General features: G+C 39.0%; 1 protein-coding gene across 1 annotated transcript; it reads right to left on the bottom strand.

The window, feature by feature from the left end:
• Positions 1–11,543: 11,543 nt before the first annotated feature.
• On the bottom strand, positions 11,544–19,547 carry LOC112080955 (salivary glue protein Sgs-3-like). The gene is made up of 5 exons (XM_024146902.2): positions 19,488–19,547; positions 18,109–18,314; positions 15,212–15,345; positions 14,497–14,594; positions 11,544–12,409 (listed from the first exon to the last, which is right to left on the bottom strand). The coding sequence occupies exons 2-5, from the start codon at positions 18,308–18,310 to the stop codon at positions 11,812–11,814; spliced, it is 1,032 nt and encodes a 343-aa protein (XP_024002670.2). The 5' UTR covers positions 18,311–18,314; positions 19,488–19,547; the 3' UTR covers positions 11,544–11,811.
• Positions 19,548–19,839: the final 292 nt, after the last annotated feature.

Below are 19,839 nucleotides of genomic sequence, written 5' to 3'. Positions count from 1 at the left end.
ATATGTATGCACTTCATACGCCTTCCACTAGATGTCAACAGGCAGTGGAAGGTTGAATGGGGTGTCTAGCTTGATCTGAGGCCGAATAAGAGCTTTTGGAGTGGCAGGTCCGGTCTTTTGTCAGTTTTCCATGGCGCGCGAAGGAGCTCCACATTGTCTTCTGAAAAGCGTTCGGTATACACGGCGAATATCTCCGGCTCTGATTTTATTTGATACATATGAGAAAAACATCATAAAGTAGGATTTTTCAACCGAGTTTGATCAGTTTATTCAACGTTTATTGGGAATTTTGGAATTTTTCGTTCCATGCGCTAAGAGAAGATGGGCATGTTAGCGCCACATGGCTAGCCAAGTTTGCTAATTCAACAGAAGAAATGGACATTCTAAAACCAAACAACGATTTATTCTGGAAATAGGACTCCTTGCACAACATGCTGATGGAAGCTCAGCAAAAGTAAGACAACATTTATGATGTTATTTCGTATTTCTGTGTAATATGTTGTTGTGGGAATTAAGTAATTCCTCTAATATACTCATTAATTAAATTCAGTCTGTCTATTTATAAGAATTTGTAAGATACTTATTAACATAAAATAGACAGGATACAGTCTTATTAAAATGAGATAATAGTGTTTATTCTCGGAGCACGCTGCCATTTGATCATAAACACAGGTTTATATACAAGATATGACGTCATAGGTTACAGAATAAGTCTCATTGTCCTGACAAATAGAAAACAGGTTCAAAAGTTCATTCCAACTTCACAGTGCACACACATGACACACAATATAATCAATTATCCTGAAGGCTCACTATAATTTATTACCACTTTAGCAGACAACTCAAGATAATGGAAGACCTAAAAAGTTACCCACAGCCTTATCTAAACATCTCAGGGCTAAGTTGGGTCAGTTCAACCATAGTTTAATGACCCTTTCTGCTTATTTTATAACCCACAACACAAATCTCTTTTCACCAGGCGTGCAGAGTATAATTAGTTATAGTTTTATCTAAAGGTAGAATTTGTTTTAACTATTTATTAACAAAATTCCTAACATATGTTGACTCCTATTCTCCGTCGTGTTGGTGGGCGCTGTCTCACAATAACCCAAGCTGTATGTTGTGGTAAAGTTATTTTAAAAAATCTAACACAGCGGTTGCATTAAGAACCAGTGTATCTTACATTTGCCATACAACAAATATTTTTATGTAAAGTTTATGATGAGTTCTTTGGTCAGATTAGGTGAGTGTCCAAAATATCTCCGGACATTCTGGCGAATTGTTGCTACGTATTCACAATGTATAACCACGATTTGCAGCTCTAAATATGCACATTTTCGAACAAAACATAAATGTATTGTATAACATGATGTTATAAGACTGTCATCTGATAAAGTTGTTCAAGGTTAGTGATTAATTTTATCTCTATTTTGTCGGTTTTTTGCAAGCTATTTTGGCGGGGAGTAAATTGCGTTGTGTGTTTGGCTACTGTAGTGAGCTAATAGAAATATATATTGTGTTTTCGCTGTAAAACACTTAAAAAATCGGAAATATTGGCTGGATTCACAAGATGCATTTTATCTTCATTTGCTGTACACCATGTATTTTTCATAAATGTTTATGATGAGTATTTATGTATTTCACGGTTGCTTGCTCTGTAGTTATTCTGGCTCGTTGGTGCTATTTGTGAATGGTGGCTGCAATGTAAAGACTATGATTTATAGCTCCCAATATACACATTTTTGAGCAAAAACAGTAAATGTATTGTATAACGTGTTTAGACGTCCATCTGATGAAAAGTTGTTCAAGGTTAGTGATTCATTTTATCTTCTATTTTGTCGGTTTTGTTGAAAGCTACCTATGCGGATGGGAAACGATGGTGCAAAATATGCGGCTTGTGTGTATTTGCTATAGTGTGGATTAGCTAATTAGACAGTACATATGTGTTTTCGCTGTAAACATGTTAAAAACCGGAAATGATGGCTTGGATTTCACAAGATGTTTATCTTTCATTTGGACCTGTTTGGAGACTTGTGATTTCATGAAATTATATAATAGATATCCTCGTCCCGTTAGGCTACGGCTAATGCCTAGTCAAGCTTTTTTGATGAGGATGCTCCCGGATCCGCGGATGGGTATCAATGAAAGGATAACCGAACCCAATCACACCCTGACCACATCACCTAAGAAAGAAATAACACAAAGAACTAAGGTTTCATGAACGTGACACTGTTGTAGCAGAAGTTTTTGTTTTAGGAACTGTAAGTTTGTTTGTATTAGGACCTGTAGTTGTGTATTAGGACCTGTAGTTTGTTGTATCGGACTGTAGTTGTTGTTGATTTAGGAGCTGTAGTTGTTGTAGGTAGGTGCAGTAGTTGTTGTAGTAGGAGTTGTAGTTGTTGTATTTAAGTAGCTGTAGTTGTTATAGTAGGAGCTGTATTTGTTAATGAAACCTGTTGAGTAGGAGCATAGTAAGTAGCAGTAGTTGTTTTTAGTAGGAGCAGTAGTTGTTGTATAGGAGTGTTTAGAGAGCAGTAGTTGTTGTTGTTATTAGGAGCTGTAGTTGTTTTAAGTAGAAGCAGTAGTTGTTGTATCTATTAGGGAGTAGTTGTTTGTTGTAGGAGCTGAGTTGTTTAGTAGGAGCAGTAGTTGTTGTATTAGGAGGCTGTAGTTGTTGTTGTATTAGGAGCTGTAGTGTTGTTTTAGGAGCTGTAGTTGTTGTATTAGGAGCTTAGTTGTTGTTAGGAGCTGTAGTTGTTTTATTAGGAGCTGTAGTTGTTTGTAGTACGGAGCTGTAGTTTGTTGTAGGTAGGTAGCAGTAGTTGTTGTATTAGTAGAGTAGTTGTTGTTGTTGTAAGGAGCTGTAATTGTTGTTTTAGGAGGTGTAGTTGTTTTTGTATTAGGGAGCTGTAGTTGTTGTTGTATTAAGGAGCTGTAGTTTTTATTAGGACCTGTAGTTTGTTTAGTGTAGCTGTAGTTGTTGTAGTAGGAGCAGTAGTTTGTGTGTGTATTAGTAGCAGTACTGTTGTAGCAGAAAGTTTTGTGTTTTAGGGAGACTGTAAGTTGTTGTTATTAGGAGCTGTAGTTGTTGTTGTATAGCGAGCTGATAGTTGTTGTATGTATTAGGAGCAGTAGTTGTGCGTAGTAGGAGCTGTAGTTGTTGTCAGTAGTAGTGTGTTGTTGTAGATAGGAGCTGTACTGGTGTGTGGCAGAGGTTTTTGTTTTAGGAGCTGTAGTAGTAGAGTTGTATTGGAGGTGTAGTAAGTTGTTGTGTTATTGGAGTTGTAGTTGTTGTATTAGGAGCTGTAGTTGTAGGAGCTATCATTTTGTATTGGACAGTTGTTGTAGTAGGAGCGTAGTTGTTGTTTAGGAGCATGTAGTTGTTTAGTAGAAGTTTTGTAGTAGGAACTGTAGTAATGTATTAGGAGAGTAGTTGTATGTTGTATTAGGAGCAGTAGTTTGTTTTAGTAAGAGCGTAGTTGTTGTATTAGGAGCAGTAGTTGTTTAGTAGGAGCAGTACTTGTTTGAGCAGAATTTTTTGTTTTAGGAGAGTAGTGTTGTAGTTGATGTAGTGGAGCTGTAGTTGTGTTGTATAGGAGCTGTAGTTGTATTAGGAGCTGTAGTTGTTATTAGGAGCTGTAGTTGTTTGTAGTAGGAGCTGGTAGATGTTGTTGTATTCAGTAGCTGTATTGTTTTGTTAGGAGCTGTAGTTGTTGTTGTATTAGGAGCAGTAGTTGTTGTTGTATTAGGAGGCAGTAGTTTGTTTGTTTTAGAGGAGTAAGGTTGTTGTTTTTATGGAGCTGTAGTTGTTGGTATTAGGAGCTGTAGTTGTTGTTGTATAGGAGCTGTAGGTTGTTGTTGTATTAGGAGCTGTAGTTGTTGTAGTAGTAAGCAGTACTTGTTGTTGTAGCAGAAGTTTTGTTTTAGGAACTGTAGTAGTTGTATTAGGAGGTGTAGTTGTTGTTGTATTGGGGAGCTGTAGTTGTTGTTTTAGGAGCTGTAGTGTTGTTGTATTAGGAGCTGTAGTTGTTGTAGTATTAGGAGCAGTAGTTGTTTGTAGTAGGAGCTGTAGTTTGTTGTGATTAGGCTTAGTTGTTGGTAGAAGGAGCTGTACTTGTTGTAGCAGAGGTTTTTGTTTTAGGAACTGTAGTAGTTGTATTAGGAGGTGTAGTAAATTGTTGTATTAGGAGTTGTAGTTGTTGTATTAGGAGCTGTTAGTTGGTGTAGTAGTAGCAGTAGTTGTTTGTAGTCAGAGTTGTAGTTAGTTGTATTTAGTAGCTTTAGTTGTTATAGTAGGGAGCTGTATTTTTATAGTGGGACCAGTAGTTTGTTGTTATAGTAGGAAGTCAGTACTTGTTGTAGCAGAATCTTTGTTTTAGGAGCAGTAGTTGTTGTAGTAGGAGCAGTAGGTTTGTAGTAGGAGCAGTAGTTTGTTGTAGTGGAGCTGTAGTTGTTGTATTAGGAGCTGTAGTTGTATTAGGAGCTGTAGTTGTTGTATTAGGAGCAGTAGTTGTTGTTTGTATAGATGTATGTTGTTTAGTAGCAGCAGTAGTTGTTGTTGTATTAGGAGCTGTAGTTGTTTTAGTAGGAGCAGTAGTTGTTGTATTTTGGAGGTGTAGTTGTTGTTGTATTGGGAGCTGTAGTTGTTTTTAGGTAGTTTTAGAGAGCTGTAGTTGTTGTATTAGGAGTGAGTGTATAGGTTTTGTTTTAGGAACTGTAGTAGTTGTATTAGGAGGTGTAGTAATTGTTGTATTAGGAGTTGTAGTTGTTGTATTAGGAGCTGTAAGTGTTGTAGTAGTATGCAGTACTTGTTGTAGCAGAAGTTTTTGTTTTAGGAACTGTAGTAGTTTGTATTAGGAGGTCAGTTGGTTGTGTATTGGGAGCTGTAGTTGTTGTTTTAGGAGGCTGTAGTTGTTTGTTGTTTTAGGAGCTGTAGTTGTTGTAGAAGGAGCTGTACTTGTTGTAGCAGAGGTTTTTGTTTTAGGAACTGTAGTAGTTGTATTAGGAGGTGTAGTAATTGTTGTATTAGGAGTTGTAGTGTTTTGTATTAGGAGCTGTAGTTGTTGTAGTAAGTAGCAGTAGTTGTTGTAGTAGGAGTTGTAGTTTGTTGTATTAGTAGCTGTAGTTGTTATACGTAGGAGCTGTATTTGTTATAGTGGGACCAGTAGTTGTTGTAGTGGAGCAGTGTTGTTGTATTAGGAGCAGTAGTTGTTGTTGTATTAGGAGCTGTAGTTGTTTTAGTAGCAGCAGTAGTTGTTGTTCTATTAGGAGCTGTAGTTGTTTTTAGTAGGAGCAGTAGTTGTTGTATTAGTAGCTGTAGTTGTTGTAGTAGGAGCTGTAGTGTTTGGTGAGTAGGAGCAGTAGTTGTTGTGTAGGAGCTGTAGTTGTTGTTGTATTAGGAGCTGTAGTTGTTGTAGTATTAAGGAGCAGTAGGTTGTTTGTAGTAGGAGCTGTAGTTGTTGTTGTATTAGGAAGCTGTAGTTTGTTGTAAAAGGAGCTGTATTGTTTTAGGAGTTTGTTTAGGAACTGTAGTATTTGTATTAGGAGGTGTAGTAATTTTGTATTGGAGTTGTAGTTGTTGTGTAAGTAGCAGTAGTTGTCGTAGTAGGAGTTGTAGTTGTATTAGTACTTTAGTTGTATAGTAGGAGCTGTATTTGTTATAGTGGGACTCAGTAGTTTGTTGTTATAGTAGGAGCAGTACTTGTTTGTAGCAGAATCTTTTTGTTTTAGGAGCAGTAGTTGTTGTATAGGAGCATAGGTGTTGTAGTAGGAGCATAGTTGTTGTGTGGGAGCTGTAGTGTTGTATTAGAAGCTGTAGTTTGTATTAGGAGCTGTAGTTGTTGTATTAGGAGCAGTAGTTTTTTAGTAGCAGCAGTAGTTGTTGTTGTATTAGGAGCTGTAGTTGTTTTAGTAGCAGCAGTAGTTGTTGTTGTATAGGAGCTGTAGTTGTTTTAGTAGGAGCAGTAGTTGTTGTATTTGGAGGTGTAGTTGTTGTTGTATTGGGAGCTGTAGTTGTTGTTTAGGAGCTGTAGTTGTTGTAGTAGGAGCTGTAGTTGTTGTATTAGGAGCTGTAGTTGTGTTGTAGTAGAAGTTTTTGTTTTAGGAACTGTAGTAGTTGTATTAGGAGGTGTAGTAATTGTTGTATTAGGAGTTGTAGTTGTTGTATTAGGAGCTGTAGTTGTTTGTAGTAGTAGCAGTACTTGTTGTAGCAGAAAGTTTTTGTTTTAGGAACTGTAGTAGTTGTATTAGGAGGTGTAGTTGTTGTGTATTGGGAGCTGTAGTTGTTGTTTTAGGAGCTGTAGTTGTTGTTGTATTAGGAGCTGTAAGTTGTTGTAGAAGGAGCTGTAAATGTTGTAGCAGAGGTTTTTGTTTTAGGAACTGTAGTAGTTGTATTAGGAGGTGTAGTAATTGTTGTATTAGGAGTTGTAGTTGTTGTATTAGGAGGCTGTAGTTGTTGTAGTAGTAGAGTAGTTGTTTGTAGTAGGAGTTGTAGTTGTTGTATAGTAGCTGTAGTTGTTATAGTAGGAGCTGTATTTGTTATAGTGGGACCAGTAGTTTGTTGTAGTAGGAGCAGTAGTTGTTGTATTAGGAGCAGTAGTTGTTGTTGTATTAGGAGCTGTAGTTGTTTAGTAGCAGCAGTAGTTGTTGTTCTTTAGGAGGCTGTAGTTGTTTAGTAGGAGCAGTTAGTTGTTTGTATTTGAGGTGTAGTTGTTGTTTGTATTGGGAACTGTAGTTGTTGTTTTAGGAGCTGTAGTTGTTTTTAGGAGCTGTAGTTGTTGTTGTATTATGGAGCAGTAGTTGTTGTTTTAGGAGGAGTAGTTTGTTGTTTTAGGAGCTGTAATTGTTGTATTAGGAGCTGTAGTTGTTGTTTGTATTAGGAGCTGTAGTTGTTGTTGTATTAGGAGCTGTAGTTGTTGTTGTAGGAGCTGTAGATGTTGTTGTATTAGGAGCAGTAGTTGTTGTAGTAGCAGCTGTAGTTGTTGTAGTAGCAGCTGTAGTGTTGTGTAGGAGCAATAGTTGTTGTAGTAGGAGCTCTAGCTGTTGTACTAGGATCAGTAGTTTGTTGTAGTAGGGCTTGTAGTTGTTGTAGCAGAAGTTTTTGTTTTGGGAACTGTAGTAGTTGTATTAGGAGCTGTAGTAATTGTTGTATTAGGAGTTGTAGTTGTTGTATTAGGAGCTGTAGTTGTTGTAGTAGGAGCTGTAGTAATTGTTGTATTAGGAGTTGTAGTTGTTGTATTAGGAGCTGTAGTTGTTGTAGAAGGAGCTGTACTTGTTGTAGCAGAGGTTTTTGTTTTAGGAACTGTAGTAGTTGTATTAGGAGGTGTAGTAATTGTTGTATTAGGAGTTGTAGTTGTTGTATTAGGAGCTGTAGTTGTTGTAGTAGTAGCAGTAGTTGTCGTAGTAGGAGTTGTAGTTGTTGTATTAGTAGCTTTAGTTGTTATAGTAGGAGCTGTATTTGTTATAGTGGGACCAGTAGTTGTTGTTATAGTAGGAGCAGTACTTGTTGTAGCAGAATCTTTTTTTTAGGAGCAGTAGTTGTTGTAGTAGGAGCAGTAGGTGTTGTAGTAGGAGCAGTAGTTGTTGTAGTGGGAGCTGTAGTTGTTGTATTAGAAGCTGTAGTTGTATTAGGAGCTGTAGTTGTTGTATTAGGAGCAGTAGTTTTTTTAGTAGCAGCAGTAGTTGTTGTTGTATTAGGAGTGTAGTTGTTTTAGTAGCAGCAGTAGTTGTTGTTGTATTAGGAGCTGTAGTTGTTTTAGTAGGAGCAGTAGTTGTTGTATTTGGAGGTGTAGTTGTTTGTGTATTGGGAGCTGTAGTTGTTGTTTTAGGAGCTGTAGTTGTTGTAGTAGGAGCTGTAGTTGTTGTATTAGGAGCTGTAGTTGTTTGTAGTAGAAGTTTTTGTTTTAGGAACTGTAGTAGTTGTATAGGAGGTGTAGTAATTGTTGTATTAGGAGTTGTAGTTGTTGTATTAGGAGCTGTAGTTGTTGTAGTAGTAGCAGTACTTGTTGTAGCAGAAGTTTTTGTTTTAGGAACTGTAGTAGTTGTATTAGGAGGTGTAGTTTTGTTGTTATTGGGAGCTGTAGTTGTTGTTTTAGGAGCTGTAGTTGTTGTTGTATTAGGAGCTGTAGTTGTTGTAGAAGGAGCTGTACTTGTTGTAGCAGAGGTTTTTGTTTTAGGAACTGTAGTAGTTGTATTAGGAGGTGTAGTAATTGTTGTATTAGGAGTTGTAGTTGTTGTATTAGGAGCTGTAGTTGTTGTAGTAGTAGCAGTATTTGTTGTAGTAGGAGTTGTAGTTGTTGTATTAGTAGCTGTAGTTGTTATAGTAGGAGCTGTATTTGTTATAGTGGGACCAGTAGTTGTTGTAGTAGGAGCAGTAGTTGTTGTATTAGGAGCAGTAGTTGTTGTTGTATTAGGAGCTGTAGTTGTTTTAGTAGCAGCAGTAGTTGTTGTTCTATTAGGAGCTGTGTTGTTTTAGTAGGAGCAGTAGTTGTTGTATTAGTAGCTGTAGTTGTTGTAGTAGGAGCTGTAGTTGTTGTGTAGTAGGAGCAGTAGTTTGTTGTAGTAGGAGCTGTAGTTGTTTGTTGTATTAGGAGCTGTAGTTGTTGTAGTATTAGGAGCAGTAGTTTGTTGTAGTAGGAGCTGTAGTTGTTGTTGTATTAGGAGCTGTAGTTGTTGTAAAGGAGCTGTACTTGGTTGTAGCAGAGGTTTTTGTTTTAGGAACTGTAGTAGTTGTATTAGGAGGTGTAGTATTGTTGTAATTAGGAGTTGTAGTTGTTGTAGTAGTAGCAGTAGTTGTCGTAGTAGGAGTTGTAGTTGTTGTATTAGTAGCTTTAGTTGTTATAGTAGGAGCTGTATTTGTTATAGTGGACCAGTAGTTGTTGTTATAGTAGGAGCAGTACTTGTTGTAGCAGAATCTTTTGTTTTAGGAGCAGTAGTTGTTGTAGTAGGAGCAGTAGGTGTTGTAGTAGGAGCAGTAGTTGTTGTAGTGGAGCTGTAGTTGTTGTATTAGAAGCTGTAGTTGTATTAGGAGCTGTAGTTGTTGTATTAGGAGCAGTAGTTTTTTTTAGTAGCAGCAGTAGTTGTTGTTGTATTAGGAGCTGTAGTTGTTTTAGTAGCAGCAGTAGTTGTTGTTGTATTAGGAGCTGTAGTTGTTTTAGTAGGAGCAGTAGTTGTTGTATTGGAGGTGTATTTGTTGTATTGGAGCTGTAGTTGTTGTTTTAGGAGCTGTAGTTGTTGTAGTAGGAGCTGTAGTTGTTGTATTAGGAGCTGTAGTTGTTGTAGTAGAAGTTTTGTTTTAGGAACTGTAGTAGTTGTATTAGGAGGTGTAGTAATTGTTGTATTAGGAGTTGTAGTGTTGTATTAGGAGCTGTAGTTGTTGTAGTAGTAGCAAGTACTTGTTGTAGCAGAAGTTTTTGTTTTAGGAAACTGTAGTAGTTGTATTAGGAGGTGTAGTTGTTGTTGATTGGGAGCTGTAGTTGTTGTTTTAGGAGCTGTAGTTGTTGTTGTATTAGGAGCTGTAGTTGTTGTAGAAGGAGCTGTACTTGTTGTAGCAGAGGTTTTTGTTTTAGGAACTGTAGTAGTTGTATTAGGAGGTGTAGTAATTGTTGTATTAGGGTTGTAGTTGTTGTATTAGGAGCTGTAGTTGTTGTAGTAGTAGCAGTAGTTGTTGTAGTAGGAGTTGTAGTTGTTGTATTAGTAGCTGTAGTTGTTATAGTAGGAGCTGTATTTGTTATAGTGGGACCAGTAGTTGTTGTAGTAGGAGCAGTAGTTGTTGTATTAGGAGCAGTAGTTGTTGTTGTATTAGGAGCTGTAGTTGTTTTAGTAGCAGCAGTAGTTGTTGTTCTATTAGGAGCTGTAGTTGTTTTAGTAGGAGCAGTAGTTGTTGTATTTGGAGGTGTAGTTGTTGTTGTATTGGAACTGTAGTTGTTGTTTTAGGAGCTGTAGTTGTTTTGTTAGGAGCTGTAGTTGTTGTTGTATTAGGAGCAGTAGTTGTTGTTTTAGGAGGAGTAGTTGTTTGTTTTAGGAGCTGTAATTGTTGTATTAGGAGCTGTAGTTGTTGTTGTATTAGGAGCTGTAGTTGTTGTTGTATTAGGAGCTGTAGTTGTTGTTGTAGGAGCTGTAGATGTTGTTGTATTAGGAGCAGTAGTTGTTGTAGTAGCAGCTGTGTTGTTGTAGTAGCAGCTGTAGTTGTTGTAGTAGGAGCAATAGTTGTTGTAGTAGGAGCTCTAGCTGTGTAGACTAGGATCAGTAGTTGTTGTAGTAGGAGCTGTAGTTGTTGTAGCAGAAGTTTTTGTTTTGGGAACTGTAGTAGTTGTATTAGGAGCTGTAGTAATTGTTGTATTAGGAGTTGTAGTTGTTGTATTAGGAGCTGTAGTTGTTGTAGTAGGAGCTGTAGTAATTGTTGTATTAGGAGTTGTAGTTGTTGTATTAGGAGCTGTAGTTGTTGTAGAAGGAGCTGTACTTGTTGTAGCAGAGGTTTTTGTTTTAGGAACTGTAGTAGTTGTATTAGGAGGTGTAGTAATTGTTGTATTAGAAGTTGTAGTTGTTGTATTAGGAGCTGTAGTTGTTGTAGTAGTAGCAGTAGTTGTCGTAGTAGGAGTTGTAGTTGTTGTATTAGTAGCTTTAGTTGTTATAGTAGGAGCTGTATTTGTTATAGTGGGACCAGTAGTTGTTGTTATAGTAGGAGCAGTACTTGTTGTAGCGAACTTTTGTTTTAGGAGCAGTAGTTGTTGTAGTAGGAGCAGTAGGTGTTGTAGTAGGAGCAGTAGTTGTTGTAGTGGGAGCTGTAGTTGTTGTATTAGAAGCTGTAGTTGTATTAGGAGCTGTAGTTGTTGTATTAGGAGCAGTAGTTTTTTTAGTAGCAGCAGTAGTTGTTGTTGTATTAGGAGCTGTAGTTGTTTTAGTAGCAGCAGTAGTTGTTGTTGTATTAGGAGCTGTAGTTGTTTAGTAGGAGCAGTAGTTGTTGTATTTGGAGGTGTAGTTGTTGTTGTATTGGGAGCTGTAGTTGTTGTTTTAGGAGCTGTAGTTGTTGTAGTAGGAGCTGTAGTTGTTGTATTAGGAGCTGTAGTTGTTGTAGTAGAAGTTTTTGTTTTAGGAACTGTAGTAGTTGTATTAGGAGGTGTAGTAATTGTTGTATTAGGAGTTGTAGTTGTTGTATTAGGAGCTGTAGTTGTTGTAGTAGTAGCAGTACTTGTTGTAGCAGAAGTTTTTTTTAGGAACTGTAGTAGTTGTATTAGGAGGTGTAGTTGTTGTTGTATTGGGAGCTGTAGTTGTTGTTTTAGGAGCTGTAGTTGTTGTTGTATTAGGAGCTGTAGTTGTTGTAGAAGGAGCTGTACTTGTTGTAGCAGAGGTTTTTGTTTTAGGAACTGTAGTAGTTGTATTAGGAGGTGTAGTAATTGTTGTATTAGGAGTTGTAGTTGTTGTATTAGGAGCTGTAGTTGTTGTAGTAGTAGCAGTAGTTGTTGTAGTAGGAGTTGTAGTTGTTGTATTAGTAGCTGTAGTTGTTATAGTAGGAGCTGTATTTGTTATAGTGGGACCAGTAGTTTTTGTAGTAGGAGCAGTAGTTGTTGTATTAGGAGCAGTAGTTGTTGTTGTATTAGGAGCTGTAGTTGTTTTAGTAGCAGCAGTAGTTGTTGTTCTATTAGGAGCTGTAGTTGTTTTAGTAGGAGCAGTAGTTGTTGTATTTGGAGGTGTAGTTGTTGTTGTATTGGGAACTGTAGTTGTTGTTTAGGAGCTGTAGTTGTTTTGTTAGGAGCTGTAGTTGTTGTTGTATTAGGAGCAGTAGTTGTTGTTTTAGGAGGAGTAGTTGTTGTTTTAGGAGCTGTAATTGTTTGTATTAGGAGCTGTAGTTGTTGTTGTATTAGGAGCTGTAGTTGTTGTTGTATTAGGAGCTGTAGTTGTTGTTGTAGGAGCTGTAGATGTTGTTGTATTAGGAGCAGTAGTTGTTGTAGTAGCAGCTGTAGTTGTTGTAGTAGCAGCTGTAGTTGTTGTAGTAGGAGCAATAGTTGTTGTAGTAGGAGCTCTAGCTGTTGTACTAGGATCAGTAGTTGTTGTAGTAGGAGCTGTAGTTGTTGTAGCAGAAGTTTTTGTTTTGGGAACTGTAGTAGTTGTATTAGGAGCTGTAGTAATTGTTGTATTAGGAGCTGTAGTTGTTGTAGTAGGAGCTGTAGTTGTTGTAGCAGTACTTGTTGTAGCAGAAGTTTTTGTTTTAGGAACTGTAGTTGTTGTACTAGTAGCTGTAGTTGTTGTAGTAGGAGCTGTAGTTGCTATAGTAGGAGCTGTAGTTGTTTTAGTAGGAGCTGTAGTTGTTGTAGTAGGAGCACTTGTGGTGGTGACAACTGAGGACAGTCGGTTAACTGCCATGCTAGGCACTGCAATCCAAAATACACTGGAGGTCTGCATAAATGTTGACCTTGAAGAGGAAGACAGACAAAAGTGCCAATATTAGACTGCACACAAAATTCCTGAAATATTCTCAAAAAATCCATTATTCTTTAAATCCCATGGTTGTAGGATTCGCAGTGCTCATTCAAGCCTGATTTGGCAGATTATCCATTTCTAACCTAATTGCTTTGGAAAAGTTTATGGAAAGTTTATGGAAGGACAATACAGTGCCACTGACACGGCCCGCTACCAAAACTTGTGGGCTCTCCTTCACCGCGGCCAACGTGAGTTAAACATTTAAACGTGTTAACCCTCGCAAGGTTGCAAGGCACCCCTAGCCGCGTCCTCAGAGCATGCACAGACCAGCTGGCTGGTGTGTTCACGGACATATTCAATCAATCCCTATCCCAGTCTGCTGTTCCCACATGCTCCAAGAGGGCCACCATTGTTCCTGTTCCCAAGAAAGCTAAGGTAACTGAGCTAAACAACTATCGCCCTATAGCACTCACTTCCGTCAACATGAAGTGCTTTGAGAGACTAGTAAAGGATCATATCACCTCCACCCTACCTGATACCCTGGACCCTTTCCAATTTGCTTACCGCCCCAATAGCTCCACACACGACACAATCGCAATCACACTGCACACTGCCCTATACCATCTGGACAAGAGGAATACCTATGTAAGAATGCTGTTCATCGATTACAACGCAGCATTTAACACCATAGTACCCTCCAAACTCATCATTAAGATCAAGACCCTGGGTCTCGACCCCACCCTGTGCCACTGGGTCCTGAACTTTCTGACGGGCCGCCCCCAGGTAGTGAAGGTAGGAAACAACATCTCCACCCTGCTGATCCTGGGGCCCCACAAGGGTGCATTCCCAGCCCTCTCCTGTACTCCCTGTTCACCCATGACTGCGTGGCCACGCACGCCACCAACTCAATCATCAACTTTGCAGACGACACTACAGTGGTAGGCTTGATTACCAGCAACGACGAGACGGCCTACAGGAGGAGGTGAGGGCACTCGGAGTGTGGTGTCAGGAAAATAACCTCACACTCAACGTCAAAAAACGAAGGAGATGATCGTGGACTTTAGGAAACAGCAGAGGGAGCKSCCCCCCCCACCCCATCCACATCGATGGGACAGTAGTAGAGAAGGTGGAAAGTTTTAAGTTCCTTGGCGTACACATCATGGACAAACTGAAATGGTCCACCCACACAGACAGCGTGGTGAAGAAGGCGCAACAGCGCCTCTTCAACCTCAGGAGGCTGAAGAAATTTGGCTTGTCACCAAAAACACTCACAAACTTTTACAGATGCACAATCGAGAGCATCCTGTCGGGCTGTATCACCGCCTGGTACGGCAACTGCTCCGCCCACAACCGCAAGGCTCTCCAGAGGGTAGTGAGTTCTGCAAAATGCATCACCGGGGGAGAACTACCTGCCCTCCAGGACACCTACACCACCCGATGTCACAGGAATGCCAAAAAGATAATCAAGGACAACAACCACCCGAGACACTGCCTGTTCACCCCGCTACCATCCAGAAGGCGAGGTGACTACAGGTGCATCAAAGCTGGGACTGAGAGACTGAAAAACAGCTTCTATCTCAAAGCCATCAGACTGTTAAACAGCCATCACTAACATTGAGTGGCTGCTGCCAATATACTGACTCAATCTCTAGCCACATGAATAATACAAAATGTAATAAATGTATCACTAGTCACTTTAAACAATGCCACTTTATATAATGTTTACATACCCTACATTACCCATCTCATATGTTTATACTGTACTCTATACCATCTACTGCATCTTGCCTATGCCGCACGGCCATATATTAATATGTACATATTCTTATTAATTCCTTTACACCTGTGTGTATAAGGTAGTTGTTGTGAAATTGTTAGATTACTTGTTAGATATTACTGCATGGTCGGAACTAGAAGCACATTGATTTGATGACATGGTGACATTTTTTATTTCAGTTGCATCCTACAGAAAAATTATGTAAAAAAGAACTGTGTCGTGTTTGTGATGGCTTTAACAGAGACTATGGTTGCCAAATTGGGGAAAGTTACTGTAATTGTTCAACTCTAGTGGAGACTCACTTGACTATGATGTTGCCCAAGGATGCTGAGGATGGTGATGTCCAGGTGACTGTTACTGATGATTTAGGCTGAATGTTGCTTTGACTCACCCCAGAGGCCTAACAGTAAAACAGCAGGTAAAGTCAATCAACAGAGAACAATGACGTTGGTACAATGATGTAAGGTAAGGCACTGATCATTGCTTTTTGATGGTTCTAGCTATAGTAGGTAAAGGTAACAAACTCTTGTTTGAGGTTGGAAAATCACGGTAACTTGCCCAAAATACCCAGGTTTCAAGCAGGAAATCTGGAATCCACCAACGAGGATTTCTGGAAACGTTGGAATTTTGGGAAGTTACCGGAATTTTTGCAACCCTACCTCTGTCATTTCATCAACTACATTCATTATAATCCGGGCCAGGAGTATTTCCTCACTGTGTAGCCTGACCAGTAAAAACTCTCCTATTATTTGGCTCAAGTCAGTTTCATTTGACATATTGATGAGTCAATATAATCCAATAAGTCAGTACGTAAATTGGTAACAGTGAAGACTATGGCCAGAATGTCCTGTGCTGTATTGTAACTAGGGTTGCAAAATTCCAGGAGCTCTACCAAAATGTCCCAGATTTTCCAGAAATCCCAGTTGGAGGATCTCATGATTCAGGAGGGTAGGAGCAGGGTGGGAATCCTCCAACTGGGAAAGTTTCAGGAATTTTACAACCCTAACAGTAACTCACTGCGATCCCATTGCAAGGTACAAGAACGATCCCAGTTCCACTGCCGAGAGAGAACGTTCCCACAGCCTTGTTCTGTCCTTCCTCATGGGCCTCCAGAAGAAACCCTTTATAGCTGACTTTTCCTGACAGAGTCACTGAGAAAGAGAGGTGGGAGAAAGGGATGGAGAGAAATGTAGAGAAAGGGAGAGAGATGTGTCGCGTCTTTGGCTATGCCGGATTAAGTGATATGACATGCTATTCTATAACATCCTTTCTCTGTAATTAATATTACTTGATTGAGCTAATCATGTAAATGTAATTAACTAGAAAGTTGGGGCACCACGAAAGAGTGTTTATAGAGCTGTTATCTTCCGAATAAACTCTTAAAGACCTAGTCATATTTTACATCAATAGCAGTCAATATTAATCGTCACCATATTTCAGTCTCATCTGAAAGTTGTAAATTCTTGGTTATCCTGTCTAGGACTGGGGTCAACAGCCAATAAAATTGCAGGGCGCCAAATACAAATCAACAGAAATCTCATAAATCAAATTTCTCAAACATACAAGTATTAGGCAAAACATGCAGTGATATTGCAGAGAGCCACATGAATTCACAAAAATACTCATAATAAATGTTGATGAAAATACAACTATTATACATGGAACTTTAGATACACTTCTCCTTAATGCAACCACTGTGTCAGATTTCCCAAAAACTTTACGTAAAAAGCATAATCTGAGAACAGCACTCAGAGCCCAAACAGCCAGAGAAATATCCGCTATGTTGGGTAGTCAACATTATTCATAAATAGCATTATAAATATTCACTTACCTTTGATGATCTTCATCAGAATGCACTCCCAGGAATCGCAGTTCCACAATAAATGCATGTTTTGTTCGATAATGTCCATCATTTATGTCCATTTATGTCCAATAGTTTCTTTTGTTAGGGCGTTTGGTAAACAAATCCAAAAGCGCGATCTGGTCCATTCGGACGAAACATTCAAAAAGTTATATTACAGGTCGAAGAAACTTGTCAAACTAAGTATAGAATCAATCTTTAGGATGTTTTTATCATAAAAGTTCAATAATGTTCCAACCGGAGAATTCCATTGTCTGTAGAAAAGCAATGGATGGACAGCTACCTCTCAAGTGAAAGCGCGTGACGGGGAACGAGGCTGTAGGCAGACTCCTTAGTCAAACAGCTCCCATCCGGCCCCCCTTCACATGAGCAGCCTGAACCAACGTTCTAAAGACGGTTGACATCTAGTGGAAGCCTTAGGAAGTGAAAAATAACCTATATCCCACTGTGTATTCGATAAGGGTGAGTTCAAAAACTACAAATCTCAGATTTCCCACTTCCTGTTTGGATTTTTTCTCCGGTTTTTGCCTGCCATATGAGTTCTGCTATACTCACAAACATCATTCAAACAGTTTTAGAAACTTCAGAGTGTTTTCTATCCAATACTAATAATAATATGCATATATTAGCATCTGGGACTGAGTAGGAGGCAGTTCACTCTGGGCACGATTTTCATCCAAAGTGAAAATGCTGCCCCCTATCCCAAACAAGATTTATCTTCACGAACCATGGATAACAAGTTGAATCAGCAATAAAACATTTGGTTGAATTATTTATTTACTAAATACCTAAATAATCACACAGAATTACATAAACACAGAATGGATAATACATTGAATACAATGTATGGATACGTCGTCCGTCCTTTCCTAGCCCACGTTTACAGCGGCCGCTGCTAACTCAACGGCTAGGAGGTATCACTTCTGGAGTGAATAAGAGTTCAAAGTTCATACCAAGTTGCCATACTTTTAGCTCATGCTATATTCTCATGCTATATTCGAAATTCATCCTTCCGGCGTGTAGGTCGTCACCTTCACATTGAAATTTGATGGTAATTTCGTTAGGATCTTGCTGAGGTTGGCTTAGTTCTGTAGGTGGTCTTTGTCCTTTCAACGTGGGGATGGTGAGTCCTCACGTCCTTGGAACAGCTTATTATCTAAACCCTTTTAACATAAGGCTCTCGCCCTAATGTACTCGGAACAGAAGGTTACATTTTCGTCAAAGGCTTATATAGTGGAGGGAGAGAAGGGTGTGTTTCATAGTTTATAACCCATGTCTCTTCACAGGGACGGGCCACTGATTGAGCAGAGCTCTAACCTTATGAAAACCCAATTCTCTCACTTGGAAGCTAACATTACATTTAGTCTTTTCACAAATAGTTTCATATTCAAACATTTAAATTGCACAACAATTCCATGTGAATCTGATAACTAGAATGTGTAGACTTTCCCAGATACAGTTTATGTCGTCCTGTCATCAGTCATAATGTCTCAGATGACAACCGAACTGACATCATATTCATTAAGTACCAACGRATATTTTCAACTGGTTCTATTACCGAAATATGGTTCCTRTCCCCCCACTTGTTTGATGTTCCCAGACTCTCTATGTTTAACAAAGGCTATTCAAGAGTCCTTCAGTAGAGTCAGAGAGAGAGGGAAGGGAGAAAGGTATTTATGGGGGGGTCATAAACCTTACCCACAGGCCAACGTCATGACAGATGGCTAAAGAATGAGATATTGAGTGCTGAAACGCTGGATGACATCTCCTTAGACTAAGTTATGATTCCCTGCCAATTAGCAATCTTGTAATGTCACGGCAACTGTGCTGGAATATGCTATGCGAAAAGTTAACATCTGGGCAGGGACGAATAATGTTTATAAAAATTTTCTCGCAAAATTAACATTTTTTGCAAGTGCCCCAAGGAATGAAATGGGTTGTGTATTAGAAATGTCCAGACAGATAACTGTTCCCTCTCCGTTCCTTCATCTGAGCCAATACAGTATGGATCAGGTAAGCCTAATAGTGTGTTTCTACCATCTTGGTGACTCACCTTGGATGGTGTCTCCTGGCTGGTAGGTGGTCTGGTTGACAGTGACAGTGTATGGTGAGGAAGAGCTCTGCCCTGTGCTGCCATGAAAACTATTACCAGGTAGCATTGAGCCACACTGAGAAGCAATAAGAGATCCTCCCCCACTGAAACCCTCCACTTGTAGACCAGTCAGAGAGAGGAGAAGGCAGAGAAAACCCACCATGTCTCTGTATAGCAGATGTATATTGTGGTTGTGTTTGTGAGAGAGCGAGAGAGAGGAAAAGAGAGGAAAAGAGAGAGAGCGAGAGAGAGACAGAATAAGAGTTTCGGGAGAGAAAACATAGGATATCTCATGTGACATGATATTTGACATGTGACCCAATTAATCAATTTACAAAGACACATCTATAAATTCTAATATTTCTAATGAGATTATAGACATTTTATAACTACAAACATACAGTAAATAGGTAATGAACAGACAACGTAACACCTGTGGAAATATAAACTCTGACCTTTTGTCATTAAAGTTCTCTTGTTTAGACAGAAAGTTTAACAGCAGTAACAACTATATAACTAGTCATAATTACACTGTAATAATAATTAAGTTTAAATAACAAATCTACAATGTTAACATATTAAGGTAGGGGAAAACCCCTGGAATGATCTTAATGTAAGAGCATACATGAGCCTCCATGTTAGAAGATATTGAAACTAATATCCAGTCTTGTTCAACAGAACTTCATCCAAAAGAAAGACAAGTATTCAGGTGAATTGTTTGGTGCCAAATTATATATTAGGCTTTATATTATCTATCTCTAGCATGACGTCTTAAACCCTAATTTCTAATGTTACTGAGGACAATTATTATTATTGCTATTAAAACAACAAAAATACATTACAAAGACATTGTGAATGGGTGCTCTGGTCAGTGGTGCTCTGGTCAGTGGGAGCACTCGTCCCCACCTGCCTAAGATGCCGACATGGCGAAGCCCCCTGCCCAAAGGGATTTTCCAGGGCGGGAAGGACCAAGCCCCGCTTGATGCCCAGGCTGGTATGGAAGCGAGCGCACACATAACCACCATGACCAGCACACACACACCTCTCAGACCGTGAAACCAAAACATATAACTAAACACACAATCTCACCCTGATCGGAGGAGCTCAAACATTCATACTGTTCATGTGTCTATGTATTTATTCCAACACTCATTCATTCCAACCTTCAGACAGTCACAGATCAACCCATCTTTCCCAGTAAATCATCATCCTACCATTTTCTCCTGCAACACTTCCCTCCATTCACTAGTGATGGACAATTATTTGTTAGTGTTATTAACATAGGCCTGTTAAATAATTAGTAGTGTAAGTAGTTCATGAAAAGATAAAACATGGCTTACCAGGTTGATTTAACTTCAGCTCGACGAGTGTTGAATTGAACTGTTTCAAGGACGTGATATACAACCGAGTGTGAATCAGAGCTTGGCACACAGACACCATATATATCAGGTCCCACGTCATGGAAACAAAAATAAAAACCTGTCTTCCTCTACTTATCAAGAACTCCAATTCCTTGTGACCTAATGTCCAAAATAAAACTGTATACACACACACACACAGAGAGAGAACACACACACACTATTTTGACATGTTTTTGAGTGAACCATAGCTGTGACAAGACAATACATGTTAATGTTAAACGTTTTACTCTACAGTAGATTGTTGTTTGTCTAACAAAAGTTTAATTTACCT

This window comes from Salvelinus sp. IW2-2015, unplaced genomic scaffold (genome assembly GCF_002910315.2).
Source record: "Salvelinus sp. IW2-2015 unplaced genomic scaffold, ASM291031v2 Un_scaffold16612, whole genome shotgun sequence".
In the NCBI taxonomy this organism is placed as follows: Eukaryota; Metazoa; Chordata; class Actinopteri; order Salmoniformes; family Salmonidae; genus Salvelinus; species Salvelinus sp. IW2-2015.
Note: the sequence above shows the minus strand (reverse complement) of the source record. Positions and strands in the feature narration are given on the sequence as shown.

What these genes read in the sequence shown, in the direction of transcription:
- LOC112080955 (XM_024146902.2), bottom strand. Translation starts at nt 18,310, where the DNA reads ATGGTGGGTTTTCTCTGCCTTCTCCTCTCTCTGACTGGTCTACAAGTG. An exon ending in GCCAGGAGACACCATCCAAG is followed by an intron (nt 15,346 to 18,108) that starts GTGAGTCACCAA and finishes TCTCTTTCTCAG; the next exon opens with TGACTCTGTCAGGAAAAGTC. An exon ending in TTGGGCAACATCATAGTCAA is followed by an intron (nt 12,410 to 14,496) that starts GTGAGTCTCCAC and finishes TTCCTCTTCAAG; the next exon opens with GTCAACATTTATGCAGACCT.